The sequence below is a fragment of the Mizuhopecten yessoensis genome, unplaced genomic scaffold, assembly GCF_002113885.1.
Source record: "Mizuhopecten yessoensis strain PY_sf001 unplaced genomic scaffold, ASM211388v2 scaffold10997, whole genome shotgun sequence".
In the NCBI taxonomy this organism is placed as follows: domain Eukaryota; kingdom Metazoa; phylum Mollusca; class Bivalvia; order Pectinida; family Pectinidae; genus Mizuhopecten; species Mizuhopecten yessoensis.
Window position 1 is genome coordinate 529,789 of NW_018408827.1, and position 19,647 is coordinate 549,435.

The window sequence follows — 19,647 nt, forward strand, 5'->3', positions numbered from 1 at the left end:
GCTGATAAATTACCCCCCTGGTTTATAGCAGAGCTTGAATTACAGTGTAAAATTTTGACCCAATTTCTGATATCGTTTCCAAATCCAAAATATCTAAGTACTTCGTCTATGAATTTCCAAGAGACAGAATCGAAAGCCTTTTCAAAATCAACCATTAATAACATTCCAGGGATATCATTTTCCTCTGTATATTGCATAATGTCATAAACCAGGCGAGTATTTTCTCCTACATAGCGTCCCGATATAAATCCTGATTGATCAGAGTATTTTATTCTTACTGACGACAAAAGTACTATATCATGATTCCAAAGATCACGGGTACAAAGATACAAAGTGTCCAAACTATTCGATATTACTTCATCATGGACGTCAGTTTATGTTTTGTTTCGTTTTTATTTTCATATCGAAGTATAAATATCAAAATTCTAACATATGCACTATTTATATACAGTTAATCAGTATCACACACAAATATTAATCTAAATCCGTGTTTGCAAGCGGGTTAAGATTAGTGGAACTAACACCCGGACACTTCTTTCCTTGGACACATCATCCTTGACCTTTGGTTTGCCCATAGGTTCGATATAAGCACAATGTTGGCATTGTGATTAAGTTGTTGACGGGGAGATCAAATGACACTCGTTTAATTTAGGTTTCGCTGTAAGTTGTAGACAACATGTTGTTCCAGGGTCTGTATAAAGGTTAAATGGCGGCCATGGACGAGTCTCAATGGTCGCGTAGAAGGACTTTTCAATATTCCGCATGTAACACGTGTATACACAATGTAACAAGATAGGTTTTGACAATTACATTGCTTGCTGAATCGTCATCAGAGCATTGTCCTTTCAATTTTATTTGACTAAAGTACACTAAAAAATAAATAACAATACTGACTTGATAAATATAGTTACCCTATAAGAATGCCTTAAAATGTTCTTAGCCATAATGGTGTTTACACCTCTGTATAACATCTCTGTATCAGTTAAGCTATTGCCCTACTGCGATATTTGTACCTTCTCTCAAAAGAGTTCCAGACTACAGGGACCTAAACTTAATTATAACTACTAGTGTCTTTTATTATAATTTTACGACGTATTTGGAATGTATACTATTAAGGCGTAGGTATCACATAGGTGCGTCTCCCCTTTTGGAATGTATAGCAATGCTTAGGCCCGACATGTTTTATATAAAAAATAAAGGGCGGATGGTCAATTAATTCAAGCACATATGAGATAGTAAATTAAACAATTGCTGATCTAAGAACTTTAAGCGCGCGCGTATAGCGTGACAATTTGACCAGAACTGTGTTGTAGAAGCACCTTCAATATCGAGAAGACATATTCCTACTTGCGTGAAGACACCTACATTTTAGTAATTCATTGATTTTTTTTAAGATGGAGTACATTTACTTGTGGTTTAACTAAAGTAAGAATATATATAGAACCATCTGATATCGCAATTAGCGTTTCCGGTTTTTGAAGATGTTAGCACCTAAAACGGATCACAAGTTTGCAATATCTTATGGTCCAAAAGAATTAACCTTTGAACTTCAAAAGAATAAACCTTTGCTGTTCTTTCAATATTTCATAAAGAACTTTGTCATTTGTTTGAATGCAGGTTTTTTTGTATAAATTGATTTCATTTCTATTGTCCGAAACTGAAAGTATGGTTGCAACTTTTGAGAATGAAATTCGTCTTATGTTGCTATTTGAATAGTTGCAGCCAAAACATATTAAATGGCTATGCATTCTAAGGTTTTATCATGTGCATTTGGTAATAAATTGAATTGAATTGAATCATTGAAAAGCGCGAACTGTTGTTTTTATTTATTTGTTTATTGTGCAGTACATTAAGAGAACTTATATCCGTGATACCTTTGGGTCCGATCCCTGCCCCAATTAAGAGAACTTACATCCGTGATACCTTTGGGTCCGATCCCTGCCCCAATTAAGAGAACTTATATCGGTAATACCTTTGGGTCCGATCCCTGCCCCAATTAAAAGACCGACACTTTTGGCATCAAATGGGAATGGTATGCACTTGCTAACCATAAAATGTCCAATGCGTACATTTGCTCCATATGCTACCAACATTTGTTTCGGGTCCGTCCCTGCCCCTGGGGACTTGACCTCGAGATATTACATGGGAATCATTGAGATCCCTACCCTATAACCATATATACAATTGCTAGGCAAAGTGACACACCATGCTGCCATACTAAGAAAAATATCGGATCATAACAAGGACACAGTTGATATAAACCCACAGGTACTAGCCTCGTCTGCAATACACCCATAATATAATCAAGGTTGCTAGCTCGGTCAACAGGTACTAGCCTCGTCTGCAATACACCCATAATATCATCAAGGTTGCTAGCTCAGTCAACAGGTACTAGCCTCGTCTGCAATACACCGATAATATAAGCAAGGTTGCTAGCTCGTTCCACAGGTACTAGCCTCGCTGCAATACACCCATAATATCATCAAGGTTGCTAGCTCGGTCCACAGGTACTAGCCTCGTCTGCAATACACCCATAATATAATCAAGGTTGCTAGCTCGGTCCACAGGTACAAGCCTCGTCCGTCAATGCATCCATAATGATTATATTATGGGTTATTGACAGACGAAGTTTTTACCTGTGCACAACCCTTGCTGTAGCAATATCTCAATGTAAATACTTTTAAGCGACTTCAAAATTATCAAGGTGTGTAATACATGCCATCTGGGCCTGTTGCTTTGATATTTGAACCGTGCAAAGCACGTTAACAGATATGCTTATGTAACAATTCAATAATAGTATTGTATGAGAAATGACCACAGATATAGCCTAGCCTGGCCTGAACATGGCCCCTTGTTAAATTATGAAACAGATATAGCATTCTGCGGAGTAGAGTTACATTAATACCTCTGACCTGTGTCAGACTCAACATTATAAAGATATTGTTAGGTCAACCTTCGGTGAGCGTGGCACGGGCCTCAGGCCAGGACTGTCCAGATTTTAGGTCAAAGATGACCACAATCAGCGGGCATGCATACAGTATATACTTCTAGACAGTAACTTTGAAAGGGGAGTAGATGCAATTTGTCTAACGCGAATTTATGTGCATACGAGCTTATTCCTTTATTAGGCTGCAAGAATCGATTTATTCAACCAGTCTACAAAAGTCACCGAGTCGACCAATGTACATTTAACAATGCTTAACAACACATTACAGTAATGAAACACCACAGTACTTAATATAAATATAATTATTTGCTTTACCTATGCTATCTATTGCTTATATTTTCTTGAGTAACATAGCGAGCTTCGTAAAGTAATAGCAATGACAATCGGTGGAGATTTCGTTCACAGCCTCAACAGTGGAGCAACATATCAGTAAACGGGAGCGATGTGAAAATCTAATTCTAACTGGATCGAGATTTGTTTCTTTATATAAAATACAAGGTGTAACTATTGAGTATTTTAGCTGAATTTAAGTTTTTGCAAGCGGCAGCTATAATAATATCATATAGACATTTTCAATTCATTTGATTAACTTTAGGCCTTGCGGCCACCAATACATAAATACGTTAATACATTACATACTAAACGATGGCAAGACAAACAGTACAAAGTGGGGAGTGGAGTACATACCTGTATATGTAATTAAATTCTCAATTTATTTGTTTCCAAAAGATATTTACCAAGTTGACACAGTTCCTTGGTGTTGTTAGCACACAATAATTGTATAAATTTAAACATAGATTTTTTCTGTAAGATTTCTTTATATATTGATTTCGCAAATATTGATAGGTTTTACAAGTTAAAACAAAATGGTATTCAACTTCAACCTCATTGACTGAACTACACGAGGTACAATATCTCTGCGATCGAACAACATTTCGATATCTGCCTGTCTCAATTGCTAGGGAATGCGCAGACATACGTAATTTTGACAAACAGATTCTTAATTTTTGGTGTATATATTTTGTTAAGTAATACTGTATATAGAGGTTTTCTACAATATTTTTTGGCCCTGGTCAAAAATTCTTTGACGATTAAGAGGTAACATTAACATTGAATGAGGTTTGGCCTATCCACACATCACCAAAGCCTAAAACGAACAATTAATTTTGACGTAATGATACACAATTGAAACAGGAACCTGTAGTACTATTATAAAAAAAAATCATGTGCACAATTCAAAATTCTAATAAATTCTAACGGCAGGCGATCAAGTTCAAAATAAACCATTTCATTGCAGGTAGATTTTTGAACTTCAAACATAAATGAAACAGATTTGTTTTTAATTCATTACACATGGTCTGTTTGTATTTTATGGATCATATATGCATTGTTTGATAATTTTACATTTGGTCTGTGATATTGTAGTATGTAATTTATTGTGAACTGTTATTTGTTATCAACCTGTAAGTGGGCCTTATTGAAATAAATAAATGAAAATATGAAAGAAAAAAAAACTTTCTTACACAAATATAAATGGACATTATCAGTGTCTAATGCTTTTATGGATCCCCATACTTCATCAACATAAACAAATATACTACTTACATACATATCGAACAATCTCCACATGGTTTTACAGTTAAGTCCCAGGTTAGATAATTGTTTCTGAATTCTATTGAACTTATTTTTGATTGTACTTATTTTTATTTATTTTTAATTTTAGCGCTTTTCGAAATACAACGATTTTCGTCTTATCTATATTAACAGTCAATTTCCAATGCTCAACGTAGCTGGCTAGATTATCTAACAGCTCATATAAACCCTCAACAGTCTCAGAAAACAAAACTAAATCGTCTGCATATATCAATAACATAAGAAATGGATTCTAAATCATTTACATACATAGAAAATAGTATTGGGGATAAGATTTCCCCTAGCATCAAACCGATATCGTTAGCCAAAAAATTTGATAGGCAGCCTTTAAATTTCAGACAATACCTCACATTAATTAATATATTGACTTAATATTCTTTGTACAGGGCAAAAATGAAGCACACAGGTTTGTTTTTGTTTTTGGAAATGTTGCATGGAGATCATCAAGTGTCTGTCGTACACAATAGGGACCAGACACATGGCATGCGTTGTTACAATGTTTTTTTTCTCTCCCAGCCGCATACCCATGCAGGACGATGAAAATTAATATATTCACACGCAAATAAGTCTTCGTGACTGCTCATGATCCTGGTGTAAAGCTGCAGGGTAAAGTTTTGTAACAGTATTGGTAGTTTTAACAGTATTGTATTATTTTTTAATGTACATCCTGAAAATATAATTTAGAGATTTGACAAAAACAGCTAAAATATTATTCTTATACTTCAGTGTTTAACATAAGTTGGGAAACTTGTTTCAATAATTGTAGTAAAATAAATAAAGTCTATTTTTATTTGATACTAATTCTACTTCTAATTTTCAAGCCTTGACACTAAGCAGCATTTTCAATTTGGATTTTTTAAAACATTTATTACAAATTTTAAAACCTTTCATGCGTGTTAAATGTCTCTATTAAGATATTGGGGTATTTGATAAAGAAACTCAGTATTTGGAAAATAATCTGCACATTTTTATGTTAATTCATTTTAAGCTTATCAGGCCTCAGCTCAATAAACAGGTTTCAGAGGTCAAGGATATCCTCTTGAGCGGTTAGTAACACAAGGAAACATGTTGTCATAAGACGCCACACAAACATTTTTGACAGAGATTATATACATGAAGCCAGGCTGCTCAAGGTCATCTTGATCACGCTTTAATCACACGACTCACAAACAACATGTCAGGATGCTTTATAACTATATATACAAATAAAGCCAAAATCGATTGTTTCGGCAGATAATCTATATACATGTATATATATATAAATGAAGATAATGATATGAAATATCTAAAAATGTACATTTTATTTGCATATGCAAAACCGATAAATGCGTCGTTTATTTTAAATGCAATCTTATCCGTGTCTTTGCAACCAACAGCCTTAAAACCTATAGGAGAAACAGTAGTTATATCATATAATTTGTCCATCGTTTAAAGTGAAAATTTTGAACTTGTGTGTTTTTCAGTGAATTAATGCTGAATGTCTTTGTGTGAAATCGGCTAGATATTATTGTTAATACGGCTCACCTTCAAGAAAACATATACCTTGTTTATACAAACATTTACTGTAAAAGAATGGACAATCTGTAACTTTGATCACAGGGTGTTTATAAATTGAGGTTAACAAAACCTGAATTGTCGTGAATTTTATAAACTTTCTGCATAAATTTCAAATAATCTAGCCCGAGTTTCCTCTGGCCCTGACACCAGCTGATTGCACCGTTCAGAATGCGGCTTGTATTGATGCGCAGCTGACTTATTTGTTGAGGATATAATGCATGTCTTGCCAAAAAGCTGATCACAAGATTCCGAAGGCACAGATCTGTATATAGATTTATGTTCTCTTCTTGATTTTTCTTGCGTAACCCCTGGACTTCGAGATTGATGGGTCTAAATTAGCATAGTTCTAGTCCGAATACTGGTCTACTTGTATCATTGTTGTATCAATAGACATCACCTGCTTATTTCTTGATCTACACACATGTACTGTACATGCATTGTTTAAACGAACAATTAGTCTATGGATTTAATTAGTTGGGCAATATATGCGTGATGGTATTGAGTGCTTGATTAGATGACAAGGTAGATAACAAAATGAATGAGGTCATTTAAACGCATAGTTTATTTCTTTCTACCTGTGGTACACACAGGGGTCTGAAGATGATGGATGGGTGTCCGGAAGCTGATTACGGCAGATAAGGGGTATTAGTTCAGGGTTTTATCAACACTCATTAAGTGATCGGGTGATGGATTTTATTCTTTTCAATTGTTCATTCGCGGGATTCAGATCTGCGGAGGATGTTCTTTGGGTCAGGACCGGTGTTGCGGAGAAAACGTAGCTTATATGAAGCTTCCACCCCCNATGGAGTTGCGATGACAAAATATCCTATAATAGTTTCCATAACCTTGACCCCTTGAAACAAGAATTTATTCTTATTTGACAAATTTGATCAACATATTTGTTAGAAATTAATAAGTTACTATAGTATGACAAAATTAGTAAAATGAAATAGTAACGTGACCTTGACCTTTGCACCCTGTAACACGAACTCATTTTCGTACTTGACCAGTATAGGAAGTTTGGTCACTACCAGGTAATGAATCATGTCTTTAGAGCGATGACAATGATTTTAATCTTGTGTCGATTTTTATACGAACTCAAGGCTATCGATATGCCAACAGATTCGTATATATTTCGTTTGCATGCCAAACTAAGAATAAAACTAGATGTCCTGTATGTTAGATAATATGGATTCGTGACCTCATTGCAATGGCACCGTTCCAAGTGGCCTAACCCTTGACAAGTGTAAAAAAAAAAAGAAGAGTAACACTGTGCATTGTTGTGCAGCTGCGCACTTGTAACTAGACAATACCTGCATAGTTAATTCGGTAAAAACTTTTGCCATATGTTGTCATAACTAGGATGTGTGCATTATTCTGCTTCTGTTTATAGCCTGAAATGCTTATAGTCAACTATTACGCATGCGTATTTAGTTATACTAACATGCACTACATAGTTACCAATCGGTTACACTGTCTTCGTGAAATGTCGGTTCAAAAGTACTTACGTAATTGTGTGTAACAAACATATAGAGACTGTGAAATTTATAAAGTCCAGAAAAGCTCACGTACATTATTTTAAAAATTCCTCGACTTATATACATGAATATATATATATATTTTTAATTATGCAATTTGTTAGTGAAAACAAAAACAAATCTCTGTTGGTAAACACAGCGGTGGTGTGTGTGTCGTACGATAAACACGGTGTATACGTACTAGAGAGCACTGTCAAGGCTACCTAAACCAAATATAACTCACGAGGCGTAACACGGGCATCTGTGTATGTATCATGTATGTGTAAATATTTTCTTTCCAGATATTTTTGTTTTGCTATTTATTCAATCGAAAATTGGTTTGTGTGGCGAAAACATCATTACTCTACAACTCCATGAATTTTGATAAAAAAATCAAGTAAGTTAGACTTGGTTCAATATAATCTGAAATAATTTTCTTATCCAAAATTTGAAGAATTTAACAGTACTTAATTTCAAAAACACACTAGGCAATTATCATTACCTAGTTTGGCCAGAGTGGTATTTTCATTTTTAACAGCCTAGTCAATTGTGCCCTATATGTATTGCGCAAGCATGAAGAAACCCTTGAAGGTGTTTACAATATAACACAAACCAATCTAACACAAGCTCTCCGCTCTTTATACCTTACATTTCTCGTAAAGAAGTTGTTCGAAGTTTTCAACTTATTTGATCCCTATGACCCTTAAAATGAGTCGACAAGTAAAGATTCTAATTCTCATTATCTTCATGGATCATAACCTATAAATGTCATTTAATTTAAAGTTTGTAGCTCTACGCCTCTAAACCTTGTGTATCATGTAAATTATTGACGCTGGGCGAACGACGGACGGACCATGAACGGATGAAGGACGTTACGCCGTTGAGTAAGGTCGATCACAGGCACTTTGTGCAAGTTGTTTAATGTCGTTGAACGGCTACCGGACATTTACATATATCTTGTGTACACATGTATATATACCGCTCTTGACCTATAGTATAGTATATGCCATATAACCGATCATTAACTATAATGAGTTGGATTTTGTACTTTACACTACTTTTAAACATATTCCGTAATTTGTTCAGATGAGTTAAGGACTAATGCCATTTTAGAGCTATAGCTTAGGTAAAAATGGAGGTGAGAAATTGGTAATATGATTTTCATAGGGGACCGCAGTGTCAATTTTAAAAAGAGAATTTTAGTTTGGTTTCTTAACACACATGCAATGTACCCATGCATGCAGGATGGGTCGCATCCTCGATACCCAGGGGTTACGCTTACTTTCGCTCTCAGTACCCCTGATGGGTCGAGCCTTGTTGTGGTCGGGGGTTTGTGCGAGCGTTAGTTATGAATAAGAGATAGAGTTGTGCTGGACAACATGGAATTAGCTAGATTACTATCTAAGTCCGTGTAGACCAACTAGGTAGAAGAAGGTTTTTTATGACATGGATTTCTTCACCATGAACAATATACCAGCTCATAGTGAACAGTAATGTACGTGCATAACAAGGTCAACTGCGACAGAAGTGATCTTATCCTTTCCTACTTTTGCTTACATTTCGGTTCTTGATCTTTATATCTACTTCGTAACGCGAGAATATCTATGTTGTCTCGCGTTCTTATTCGGTCTGCCTCTCTTCGAGAGTCCCCCTATTAAAGTTAACCGTCTTTAATTTTGACCATAGCTGTTGCGAGAACGTTTAACCACAATTAAACAAGTATGTTTCGAAATGTATTCGGACTTTATTCTTAGTTTCATTGATAAAAGATCAATAAAGAGTGTTTACACATAAGACGGCCCTAATAAATATGTCACATGTACAGCAGCTGATGCTGATGCTGCGCAAAATAAAATCGATCGTGTGCGGAGGTGGGATCTAATAAGATTCCAATTTAATATAACGGCAACAGCTAGCATGATGAAATATTGCGTCTGGTCGTTGTATCGTCCTACGTGGGAATTTAATTAATTTTACGCTTAGTTTTACATGTATATAGCTGTGAAATTAGCATATGTATATCATGAACTGAATATATATGAACGTTATACAGTATGCACGTGGCATACTTTTAATGTGCTGCATATATATAAGGTAGTTTTTTTATTTATGTATCTACGATATAGTACTATGGAAAATCGGGCAGGTGTCCTCTCGCAAGGCCCCTTATCATTCAATATATGCCTACGATATCCGTACATATATGTATCTTGGTAGTACTTTTCTCTGTTAAAACTGAACAGATGTTCGTCAGAATGGTATCGTCGTGTCAGTTGGACAATAGTGAAAATAATGTCAAGCAGAAGAAATGCAACGACTGTTTATATTATAAAAATGCATGATATAAAAAAATATTTTTCATTTTTCTATCACATATTCACTGACCGTATTTTTTTATCAATCTATAATAAAATCAGAACCTAAAAATAGTTCCTGAATGTGGCAGCATTGTATCTGTACTCACTTTGTTATGTAATTGTATTGTATTAAGATGTTGACCTCTTGTAACACACCTTGTGTGTCATGGGTGAATAAATATATCTTGACAATCTCGAAATCTTATAGTTGAACGATAATTAGGATATGATTACACAAGCTTATGTAACAAAGTGGTTATACTAACCGTAATTAGTGTCTTAGGTAGAGTAAAGAGTGAGTTATACAATGTAAGGTATATAGTTTAATTAGTGTCTGAGCAAGAGTAATTAGTGTCTAAGACAGAATAATTAGTGTGACCATTTTTCATGATATATTTCTCAAGATTTCCTTTAAGATAAGATATATTTGATTAAAGAGTCACACACTTGAATGCATAAAACACTCATTTGTTTATACATAAAATATTTCAAATGTCCAGAGTTATGACACTATAAGCCGTAAAAATTCTTCATTAAAAAGAAATAAATTTCACGAAAAAATGTACATTCACTTATACTGATGATTTGTTTTATTACTTATACATAGAATGTGATTAAAACATTGTATCAGTTCCTAAGGTGTTATATAGTACTAGCACGGAATTAGATCTAAGTCCGTGGTACTAGTGAACATGCATGGGACTGCATACAGTCTATATTCAGTGTAATGTGAGTTTTAAGTGAATACAGTGCAACAATAACTGAAAACAAATTTTGTTGCAAAATATACAAGTTTTTCAAACTTAAATGAAGTCCCTACCCCAACAATAATTTTAACATTTTCGTCACATTCTCCGCACAACTTCACACAACATCATAGCGTAGAGTATATCTCTAAATAATTTAAAAAAAAAGCAATTTTTCACATCTTTCTTCCAATAAAGACACATTTTCTAAACTTATTTTTTTTACTTTCAGTTCTTGGCATGGAAGTTGTTTGGACTTGTGGTAAAGAAACAGTTTTAACATGGACAGTGTTTTGAAATAAGGAATTTTAGACTATATCTCGACTACTTCTGTTAGATAACACAATTTGTAAAGTCCGACGTTCTATTGATTCCGATCAGTCGCTATATTCAAACTTCGGAATGGTAAACGAATTATGGATATCCCTCTCAAACTTTCCGCTGACAACCAGCCGTTTTCTTAAAAAATAAATGTGTAAGCAGAATGGACTACGTCAATTAAAAATATTCTAGTACGCATTCTTTTCTGAAATACATCATTAGGGTTGGTATAAATATTAATTAAATTCTCAAAGTTTCAACCCTACCGTTTGATACGCATTGTATGGCAGCCATACATCGGTGTTGAATTTATAAACTGTGGACATGCTTGTGAAATCAGTTATAGATGTGAACCTATTTCTTAGTTTTACCGATTTCCCAAAGCGAATATATCATAAACACATTTTCGAAATCAAAATAATATCGATGATAATAATGAAAACCCATTACATATATATAGCAGGCCCTATTTCCCAAACATTTTGTACCTCATTACGGTTAATTAATGGTGTCCCCAGATTTTACAATCTAAAGCTAGTTCAAAATGCTGCAAAAACGCCCATTTCATATAATATCATAAGTTGAGACCACGGAATTAGATTACAATGCTATCTAAGTCCGTGTCGAGACTATAATTGCTTTAGAATTGTTTGGCTAGTTTCTATAGTTTTTAAGTTATGATTTTAAGTGTTTAAAAGTGGTCAGATCGTTAAATATCGAGAGAGAGAGAGAGAGAGAGAGAAACAAAACAGGAATCATTTGCTAGGCCTAATGAGAAAATTTTCTGAGCCTAATAATTTCCCTCCTTGCACGTACCGTGCCTCCAATTCTTAAATGGTTGCCAAGAATGTGGACCAAATGCCAGGTCAGATAAAGTTATCCATTATAAAAACATCGTTATTCGGTCACTCTGGTAATAAATAAAGATTTGTCCATGTCAGCTTGACCGCAATAATTTGGGATGACAAAATAATTTCAGTAGACATTAGGATTCGGTAAAACATAACGAGACATACGTGTCGCCTTGTATACGTTTTTGTTACAAAATAAACAAATTGTACCCAATATGATTTTTGATGTTGACATATATACATTCCAAATTTTAATAGAATTTTAAACATTAACAATGACACATTGAAAAAACTCGGTCCAGTCAGGTCGGGTTTTGGTTGATCGACGCCGGTTTGATCTGGTTCTCTGTGGCAAATGTTGTTCACAGATCTTTAAAACTGTCCTTCCTCTACAGAAAATAGTCCCCAATATTATTTATATTACAATTAAGAAAACGTTGTTTTCTGTTGGTTTTTTTGCTCAATACCAATAAAGATATCGATTCTCATGTTCAATTCGTAATAAAGTTACAAATATGAAAATTTAAAAGAAAACGCATTTTATCCATTTGGCCACGTGCCAAACATGCTTCCGCGTAAGGATACATATCGTGCGACGAAGTTAGGTCTACGGCAACAACAACACTAGAGACGGAGAGGATAAGGATTGTTCAGTTAGCCTGATGGTATAAAATTCGCTCGTGAACTACGATTTGCTACAATCATTTCTACTCCTGAACTTATCAGTCCTGTTAAACAATTTTATTTAATAGTGAGCTACTGGTAACTCAAAGCGTATCTTGTGGAAGTGTTATTTGTAAACATTTCGTCATCACTGGTCTTGAGATTTTCTCGACTCATATCATGTTTTGACAAAAGCCTAGGGGTAATACTGGTTACCCCAGGATTTTATGAAATCCGAAGGAAGATCTTCAACGACGCAATCAAGTAGATCAAACCATTTAATCAAGAATCATGGAAGTTGTAAGTATACAAGTTTTTGTTGGGTTTTGGATTAATTTGAATTTAGTTAAAGTCTTGTAATGGGTTATGGCTATGATCGGTTAATGTATGCCTAACATAAAATGAGGAGTGGTAACAGGTTTGGCGTTAGCGGCCGGGGCAAATACTATTTATTGTTTATTATTAAAGTTTTAATGGCATAATCATCAAACTGATGGAGCCCTCGTATCAAGAAGAAGAAGAGTGTCTTCAGTGTTCATTCTGTTGTAACGTAATACCAATTGATGTTAATGACGTCAACGTGACTGAAGATGATGAAATCTCATAATAGTTATACCTCTTTTTCTCTCCCTACAGTCTCCTGTTTTGAAGTCTTTCCTGGCTGGCACAGTCAGTGGATCCTGTTCTACATTGCTCTTCCAACCATTGGACCTGGTGAAAACCCGCATTCAGACTTCAGTCGCTTTTGGGTAAGTATTTTATGGCTTTTTCTAACCACATTGTAGTTGGCGACAATCTTCTAATGTTCAATTGAAATTATAATTGTAGTTCATTTCCGGTATATATAAGCAGTTCAGGTTTTATCAAAACTTATACACATGTATTTGTATCTGATACAATAAAGTATATTGAAACTTGCATTACAGATCTCCAACAATGGTAACGGTGGCACATGCAGTTATCCGTCAAGATAAACTCCTAGGGCTGTGGAAAGGCTTGGTGCCAGTAAGTATCGTATCCCTGATTCCCTTCAATCCTAACAGCCTGTGCTTTAACTATTTTCCTTACTAGTCATTTGGACTAGTGAACCCATAATTTTAATAGTCCAACTGTGAATTTGCTAGTCCAAATTAGGAGACTGGTCTTTTTTACAGCATGAAGTTTAAATTGTGATCTATATTGGAAAATTATTAGAAATCAAAACAAAATGTCTCAATAATAGGCTAAAGAAACGGAGCAAGGAACAGGATAGCCAATTATCTCTTATGCAGTATTACTGTTGTTTCCATAGAGTCTTTAAGCACTAGCCAGAACGGTACATTTTTCTTTAGTGTTGGAGCATTTTTTTTTTGTCTGTTCACGACAGGCTTAGCTGGTTTTGAACCTTTCCTGCAACTTAGCAACATCGCCATGGTTGGCTTTCACATGGTTATAAACAGGACATAATGTTCGGTAACTACTAAAATCTGGAACCCAGTCTCGCGATCGCTCATCGAAACTTCGACGAATACAGTATTTTACGATAGGAATAGAACTTGTGACCAGCTTTATAGTGCAAAATATATACCATTAATAATATTTCCATTATTTTGGAGGTAAATTGCCACTAGTCCAGTCGTACTAGTTAAATTTTTTCAATACTAGTCCATACTTAAATTTACTTGTCGTGGGCATCGGACTAGTGCCTAACGTCGCAGACTGTCCTAAAGTTGAAAATTACCAACTGCAAATGATTTGGTTATAAGTTGATAATAAAACTATTTCAAACTCTCGATATACATCCCATTTTTGTATTGCATTCACAATTTTGCCAACTTCATTATCTTATTTTCATTTCTTTATTATTATTTTTTCAGTCATTTTCAAGAGCTGTTCCTGGTATTGGCATCTACTTCTCTTCTATTCATTACCTGAGGAGTAAATATGGGTCGGAGAAGCCCAGCCTAAAGGAGTCTGCGATGACAGGAATGTGTGCAAGAGCAGTGTCTGGCATTGTAGTCATTCCCTTCACAGTGCTCAAAACGAGATACGAGGTATATACTATAATCTGATTGAATATTTTAACTAACTGCTGTGACACGGTAAGACTTTCTGTCAATTAAATTTTATTGATTGAATGAGAATTAAGTAGCAAATTAATTTCAATACAGACTTTGGATTTTAGAGTGGAGTCTTCAACTACAGCAATGGTGTGGGCAGAGCCTTGGTTTTAACCTACAGACAAGAGGGATGCCGGGGTAGGTTATTAATGAATTTGTTGTCTATTAAATTGACCTTACAAATAATATCAGTTTGGTTGTTTTGACCAAGTTTGTCTTGAACAATAATCCGTTTCATTTGTTGTGATGGTATTATTATAGCAGTTGAAAATAAAGAATGTTTGGTCATGTTTGCTGATGAGATTGTTCTTATCCTTTGACAGCCTTGATCTCGGGTCTTTCTCCAACATTGATGAGAGATGTTCCATTTTCTGGGTTATACTTGATGTTCTACACTCACTTCAAACAGATTGTGAATGACAGTAAGTATTTTGCAAGATTTCCAACTTTTTTTAGTCACAAGTGTTTGATTTTAAGATACATGTAGTTGGCAGTGTTTTTTCCAGAAAAAGGGATTATATCCCTACATAACCACACCTATAGCTGAACTTAGAAATTCTGGTGCTTACATTACCAATGTCTCTTTTTTTCAATTCTGGAGAAAGCACTGTATTTAGTGTATTAAGGAGGTATTTTTCATCTTTTCAGATCATCAAGTATTGGATCGGTCTTTTTTGAAATTTCAGTCTTTTTGAGAATATTCAGAAAACATGGTTTTCAAGTGCATTTGTTCATACAGTGAAATATTGTTATAAATATTATTAAAGTCTGCTAGGCTTTAATTAGGAATATTCTCAAAATGATAGAAGACTTCAACAAAGGAGGGTCAGCATTATGAAAGATTTAGGTCAAACAAAACTTACTACATTTCAGGTTTCTCGACAACAGTTTATATAGGAAAGGGGGGAACTTACAGATTAAATATTTTCAAATGTTTGGATCATTTAAAAAAAAAAGGGCCCTTCCCTACCACTTCCAACACTAAAACAGTTTAAAAGGGTAGGTAGGAAAGCCTGAAACACTTATTTTGTTTGGCCTAAGAAACATAGTTTCAAAATCTGGAGTGTGAGACTTCTACATCGGATCTAATGCAGACTATTTTTTGTGTATATTATTATAGATATGTCCTGTCCATCATAGCTCACCAAGAACCAGAGGTAAACAATCAGTTGTCGACACAGGTAAATCATTGAAGGTCACACAGGTAAATTGTGTAAGGGTTATTTATATTTGTTGTATTATAAAAATTATCGTCATCCTTTTTTTTACTGAATTAAGCATGTAAATATCTTTAAATAAAACATTAAAAAAATATACAGTCTTTCTGATTTATTGTGATATGTCGTGTATCATGAAAACTGAGCCATGAATTAACAAACAACTGTTTGTTTGGAACTTTTGTGAAACAAGTCCAGGTAAACAGGTTTTGGACAAATATGAGTGTTTTCTAACATTTTATGTGCATGTGTAATGTAATTTGTTGACTTTTAATGACAACAATTGCTTTTTAGATTGAACTTGTCTAGATTTTAAAATGTTTTTTTTCACCACTGAGGATAAAACGATCTGGTACTAATCTGTTTTCTTCTGACACCAGTCCTGGTTATAGTGCATAATACATTGTAGTACATAAGGCCAAACTAAAAGGATTTCGGTGTTTCCAGTAACCATATCTACCCTAATGCTTTGTGCCTACCCTTATCTTTTATGTTGATTTTCAAAAAGAAGCACTGTGAAAATCAAGATGATTGCTCTCCTCAATAATCTATATCAAATTATTTGTTAAACATGTTACAGGAAACACATTTTTTGTCTGGCCTGAGAAAGATGATTTAGAACTTGGTATTTAACAAATAAATTTTAATGTTTTTTTGTTGTTGTGTGTATTTACAGATGTTGCTGATGACTCGAGGCGTCCTGCCCTCCATTTCATGTGTGGACTGAATGCAGGAATCTTGGCTTCACTTGTTACACAACCTTGTGATGTGATAAAGACACTAATGCAGCTGGACCCCAAAAAGCATGCCAAAGTATTGGAAACCGCTAGATATGTGTTTGAGGTAAGAAAAAGGCCTTTATTTACAGGCAACTGTTGGGCCCTTGGTCTATTTCAATGACTGGACTAATGTTACATTTATATATCAAGGCACACAGGTCGCTAATTTTAACATCCATCAAATATAAAAATCTATGAATCGAATGAAATAAATAACTGTTAAATATGTGCATTCAGTGTTAAATATGTGCAGTGTATTTTGAGAAAAAAAGACCTGTCCCATTGTTACATAGATATTGATATTCTTGCAGAAGTATGGTGCTCATGGCTTTATGAGAGGTATCGTTCCAAGGACCCTTCGCAGAAGTCTTATGGCTGCCCTTGCCTGGACAGTGTATGATGGGGTAAGTAACTTGGAAATTTCAAAATATTCACCAGTAATTTAAAAAAAAACGCTGCTGCTGACAGACTTGTTCTGAAAAAAATCTAGATTAAAACTGAAATTTTCTGTTATAGAATTGTTGCACGGATTGAATTTGAATTACTGTGTTTGAAGATGCTATTTTTTTTTTCTTCTTCAGGTTTCGCGCCAATTTGGACTGAAAGCATGAGGAAAAGGCAGGTACAGGACTGCATTTATTCATTCCAAGGATCTCGATAAAAATGTCAAATGAACTAGTTCTACCGTATGTGTTCATAACAGCTGATTATACCTCACTAGTCAAGTGAATGAATATATTGCAGTGTACATTGTAGTCGATTGAAAACTTGAAGCTGACACCAAAGACGAAACCAAACAACTACCTGTAGAAACATCTTGTTAAAAATATTAGTCGGATGTGAATTCAATTAAACTGGCCAGTTAAAGCGAACCCACATGAAAGTGATTATTGGTGCAGTGTTTCTTAGATTGAGCAGTTTAAAGCTAAACACAGTCAGACTTGCATTGCTGAAGTTTCAACTGGACATATCTTTAATGCAAGTCAGTGTTGTATATTTGATTTGCTTTTGGCATTTCACCAAACTATTAAGCCTGTGTGATTGACTAGTGCTCAACACTTGTGAAAACATGATCATATTTCTTGTGCAACATTTTACAGAATACAAAGAAGCACCCTCAAATGACATGATGTGCATATCAAAAAGTAACAGCACCACCAATATGAAGTGTGATATTCGGTGCATTATAACAATATGTGTGCTGAAATATGCTTTCAGTGGTTGAACATTGAAATTATGACATTCCTGAATGAAAGGTCTTTGTTCCAGTTGGATGCATTGTTATATTTGCTTATGGTTGTGTTTCGTTTTAGTAAACAGATATCATAAAGCATGCCATGCAGGAGATAGATCTCACATTTTTGATGAGGATTTTTTTTTATTTAATGATATGGAACAAGACTTGTTCCAAGAATTCCATTATGTTGTCAGTACTTGTTGAAAAGTATGACATACCTTTACAAACAAGAATGCAAATACTCTTAATTTGTTAACGTTGTTTACAGTTTAGGCATGTATCGTCAATAATCTTTAATTTAATGACAGTATGATCTTATGTTTTCATTTCAATATTTTTTGTATGGCAGCAACATTGGAAAAATTGTAATTAGATTCGTTCAAGTTAAATTAGTTTTACATAGAAAATATTGTGCGTTTCTGAACATATTAAAAGCGTACGAGAATAACATTATCAAGAGTTTCTCAAGAATTCAGCAATTTTATGATTTTATGAAAATATGTGGTTCTATGAAAGTCGGTGAAATTGTATATAGAAATTATTTGTAAGAAAGCAACAGTGTGTAAGCAGGAAAATCCTAATTATCGTATGCTTTTTGGAATGGGATCGAGATATTGGACAGCAAATATTAACTGTGCAAGATTTTATTTTGAAAAAGTGCATATGTGTGATATTGTGAAAACCATATTGAAATTTGTATATGATGTACTTGTATACATCAATATGTTTGAAATGTTCTAGTTTCAATGGTTACAAGTTTGCAAAATGATATATTTTTATACAACCAAATTCATGTATGCCGTCTGGAGTGTAAATGTGAGAGGTTTTAATGAACTTGTGATAATAATGATTTTCATGTTGAAATCTACATGTGATTTTGCCCTTCGGCATTGAAGGGGGGTGCAATGCTTTATAACATCATGCTCACTTTTTTATTGAGTAAGGTGAGAAAATCATTCCCATCTGTTTAATAAAATGATCAATATTGGTAAAAAGGTCTGAAGTTGTATCTTTTCTTTGAATCAATCTGTCTCTGGACAATTCCATTTTATAATGGGGTCATTTCACAATAATAAACACACAAACAAGATTCCTAGTATGACTTGCCCGAGTTTTCAACAACTTTGCCAAAATATTATTTTGTATACAAGTTTTGGAAAAGTTGTTTTGCAGCATTATGGCCAATTTATCAATTATTTTTCGAGTTCAATTTAGGTTGTCGATACCCATTTCTGATCCATCTCAAATTAAAGGTGTAATTTTGATCAAGGGAATATTGCATACCAACCAAACTTGCACTGTGTATTTATCTTTGGTAGAAAATCTTAACCCATGCATCAAATATTGGATGGTGCATTAATAATAACAATTTGAGGTTTTTAGGTCACCTGAGACAAAGTCTCAAGTGACCTATTGCGATCGCCTTTTGTCCGTCGTCCGTCGTCCGTCGTGCGTCCGTAAACATTTTCGACTTCTTCTCCAAAACCCCTGAACCAATTTCAATGAAATTTTGCAGGGACCTTCCATGGAAAAAGGTCAACAAAAACAGTTGCCGGTTTAGTCCTAAGCCCCCAGGGGCCTGAGGGGCGGGGCCAAAAAGGGTCAAATTGACTAAAATTTCAAAAATCTTCTTCTCCAAAACCCCTGAACCAATTTCAATGAAATTTTGCAGGGACCTTCCATGGACAAAGGTCAACAAAAAT

General features: G+C 34.5%; 1 protein-coding gene across 1 annotated transcript; it reads left to right on the top strand.

Annotated features, from left to right (window-relative positions):
- The first annotated feature begins 12,526 nt into the window (after window positions 1–12,526).
- On the top strand, window positions 12,527–18,940 carry LOC110464484 (solute carrier family 25 member 38-B-like). The gene is made up of 9 exons (XM_021519730.1): window positions 12,527–12,912; window positions 13,249–13,361; window positions 13,539–13,617; window positions 14,469–14,645; window positions 14,777–14,849; window positions 15,035–15,133; window positions 16,605–16,771; window positions 17,019–17,111; window positions 17,289–18,940. The coding sequence occupies exons 1-9, from the start codon at window positions 12,904–12,906 to the stop codon at window positions 17,316–17,318; spliced, it is 840 nt and encodes a 279-aa protein (XP_021375405.1). The 5' UTR covers window positions 12,527–12,903; the 3' UTR covers window positions 17,319–18,940.
- The last annotated feature ends 707 nt before the right edge of the window (window positions 18,941–19,647 follow it).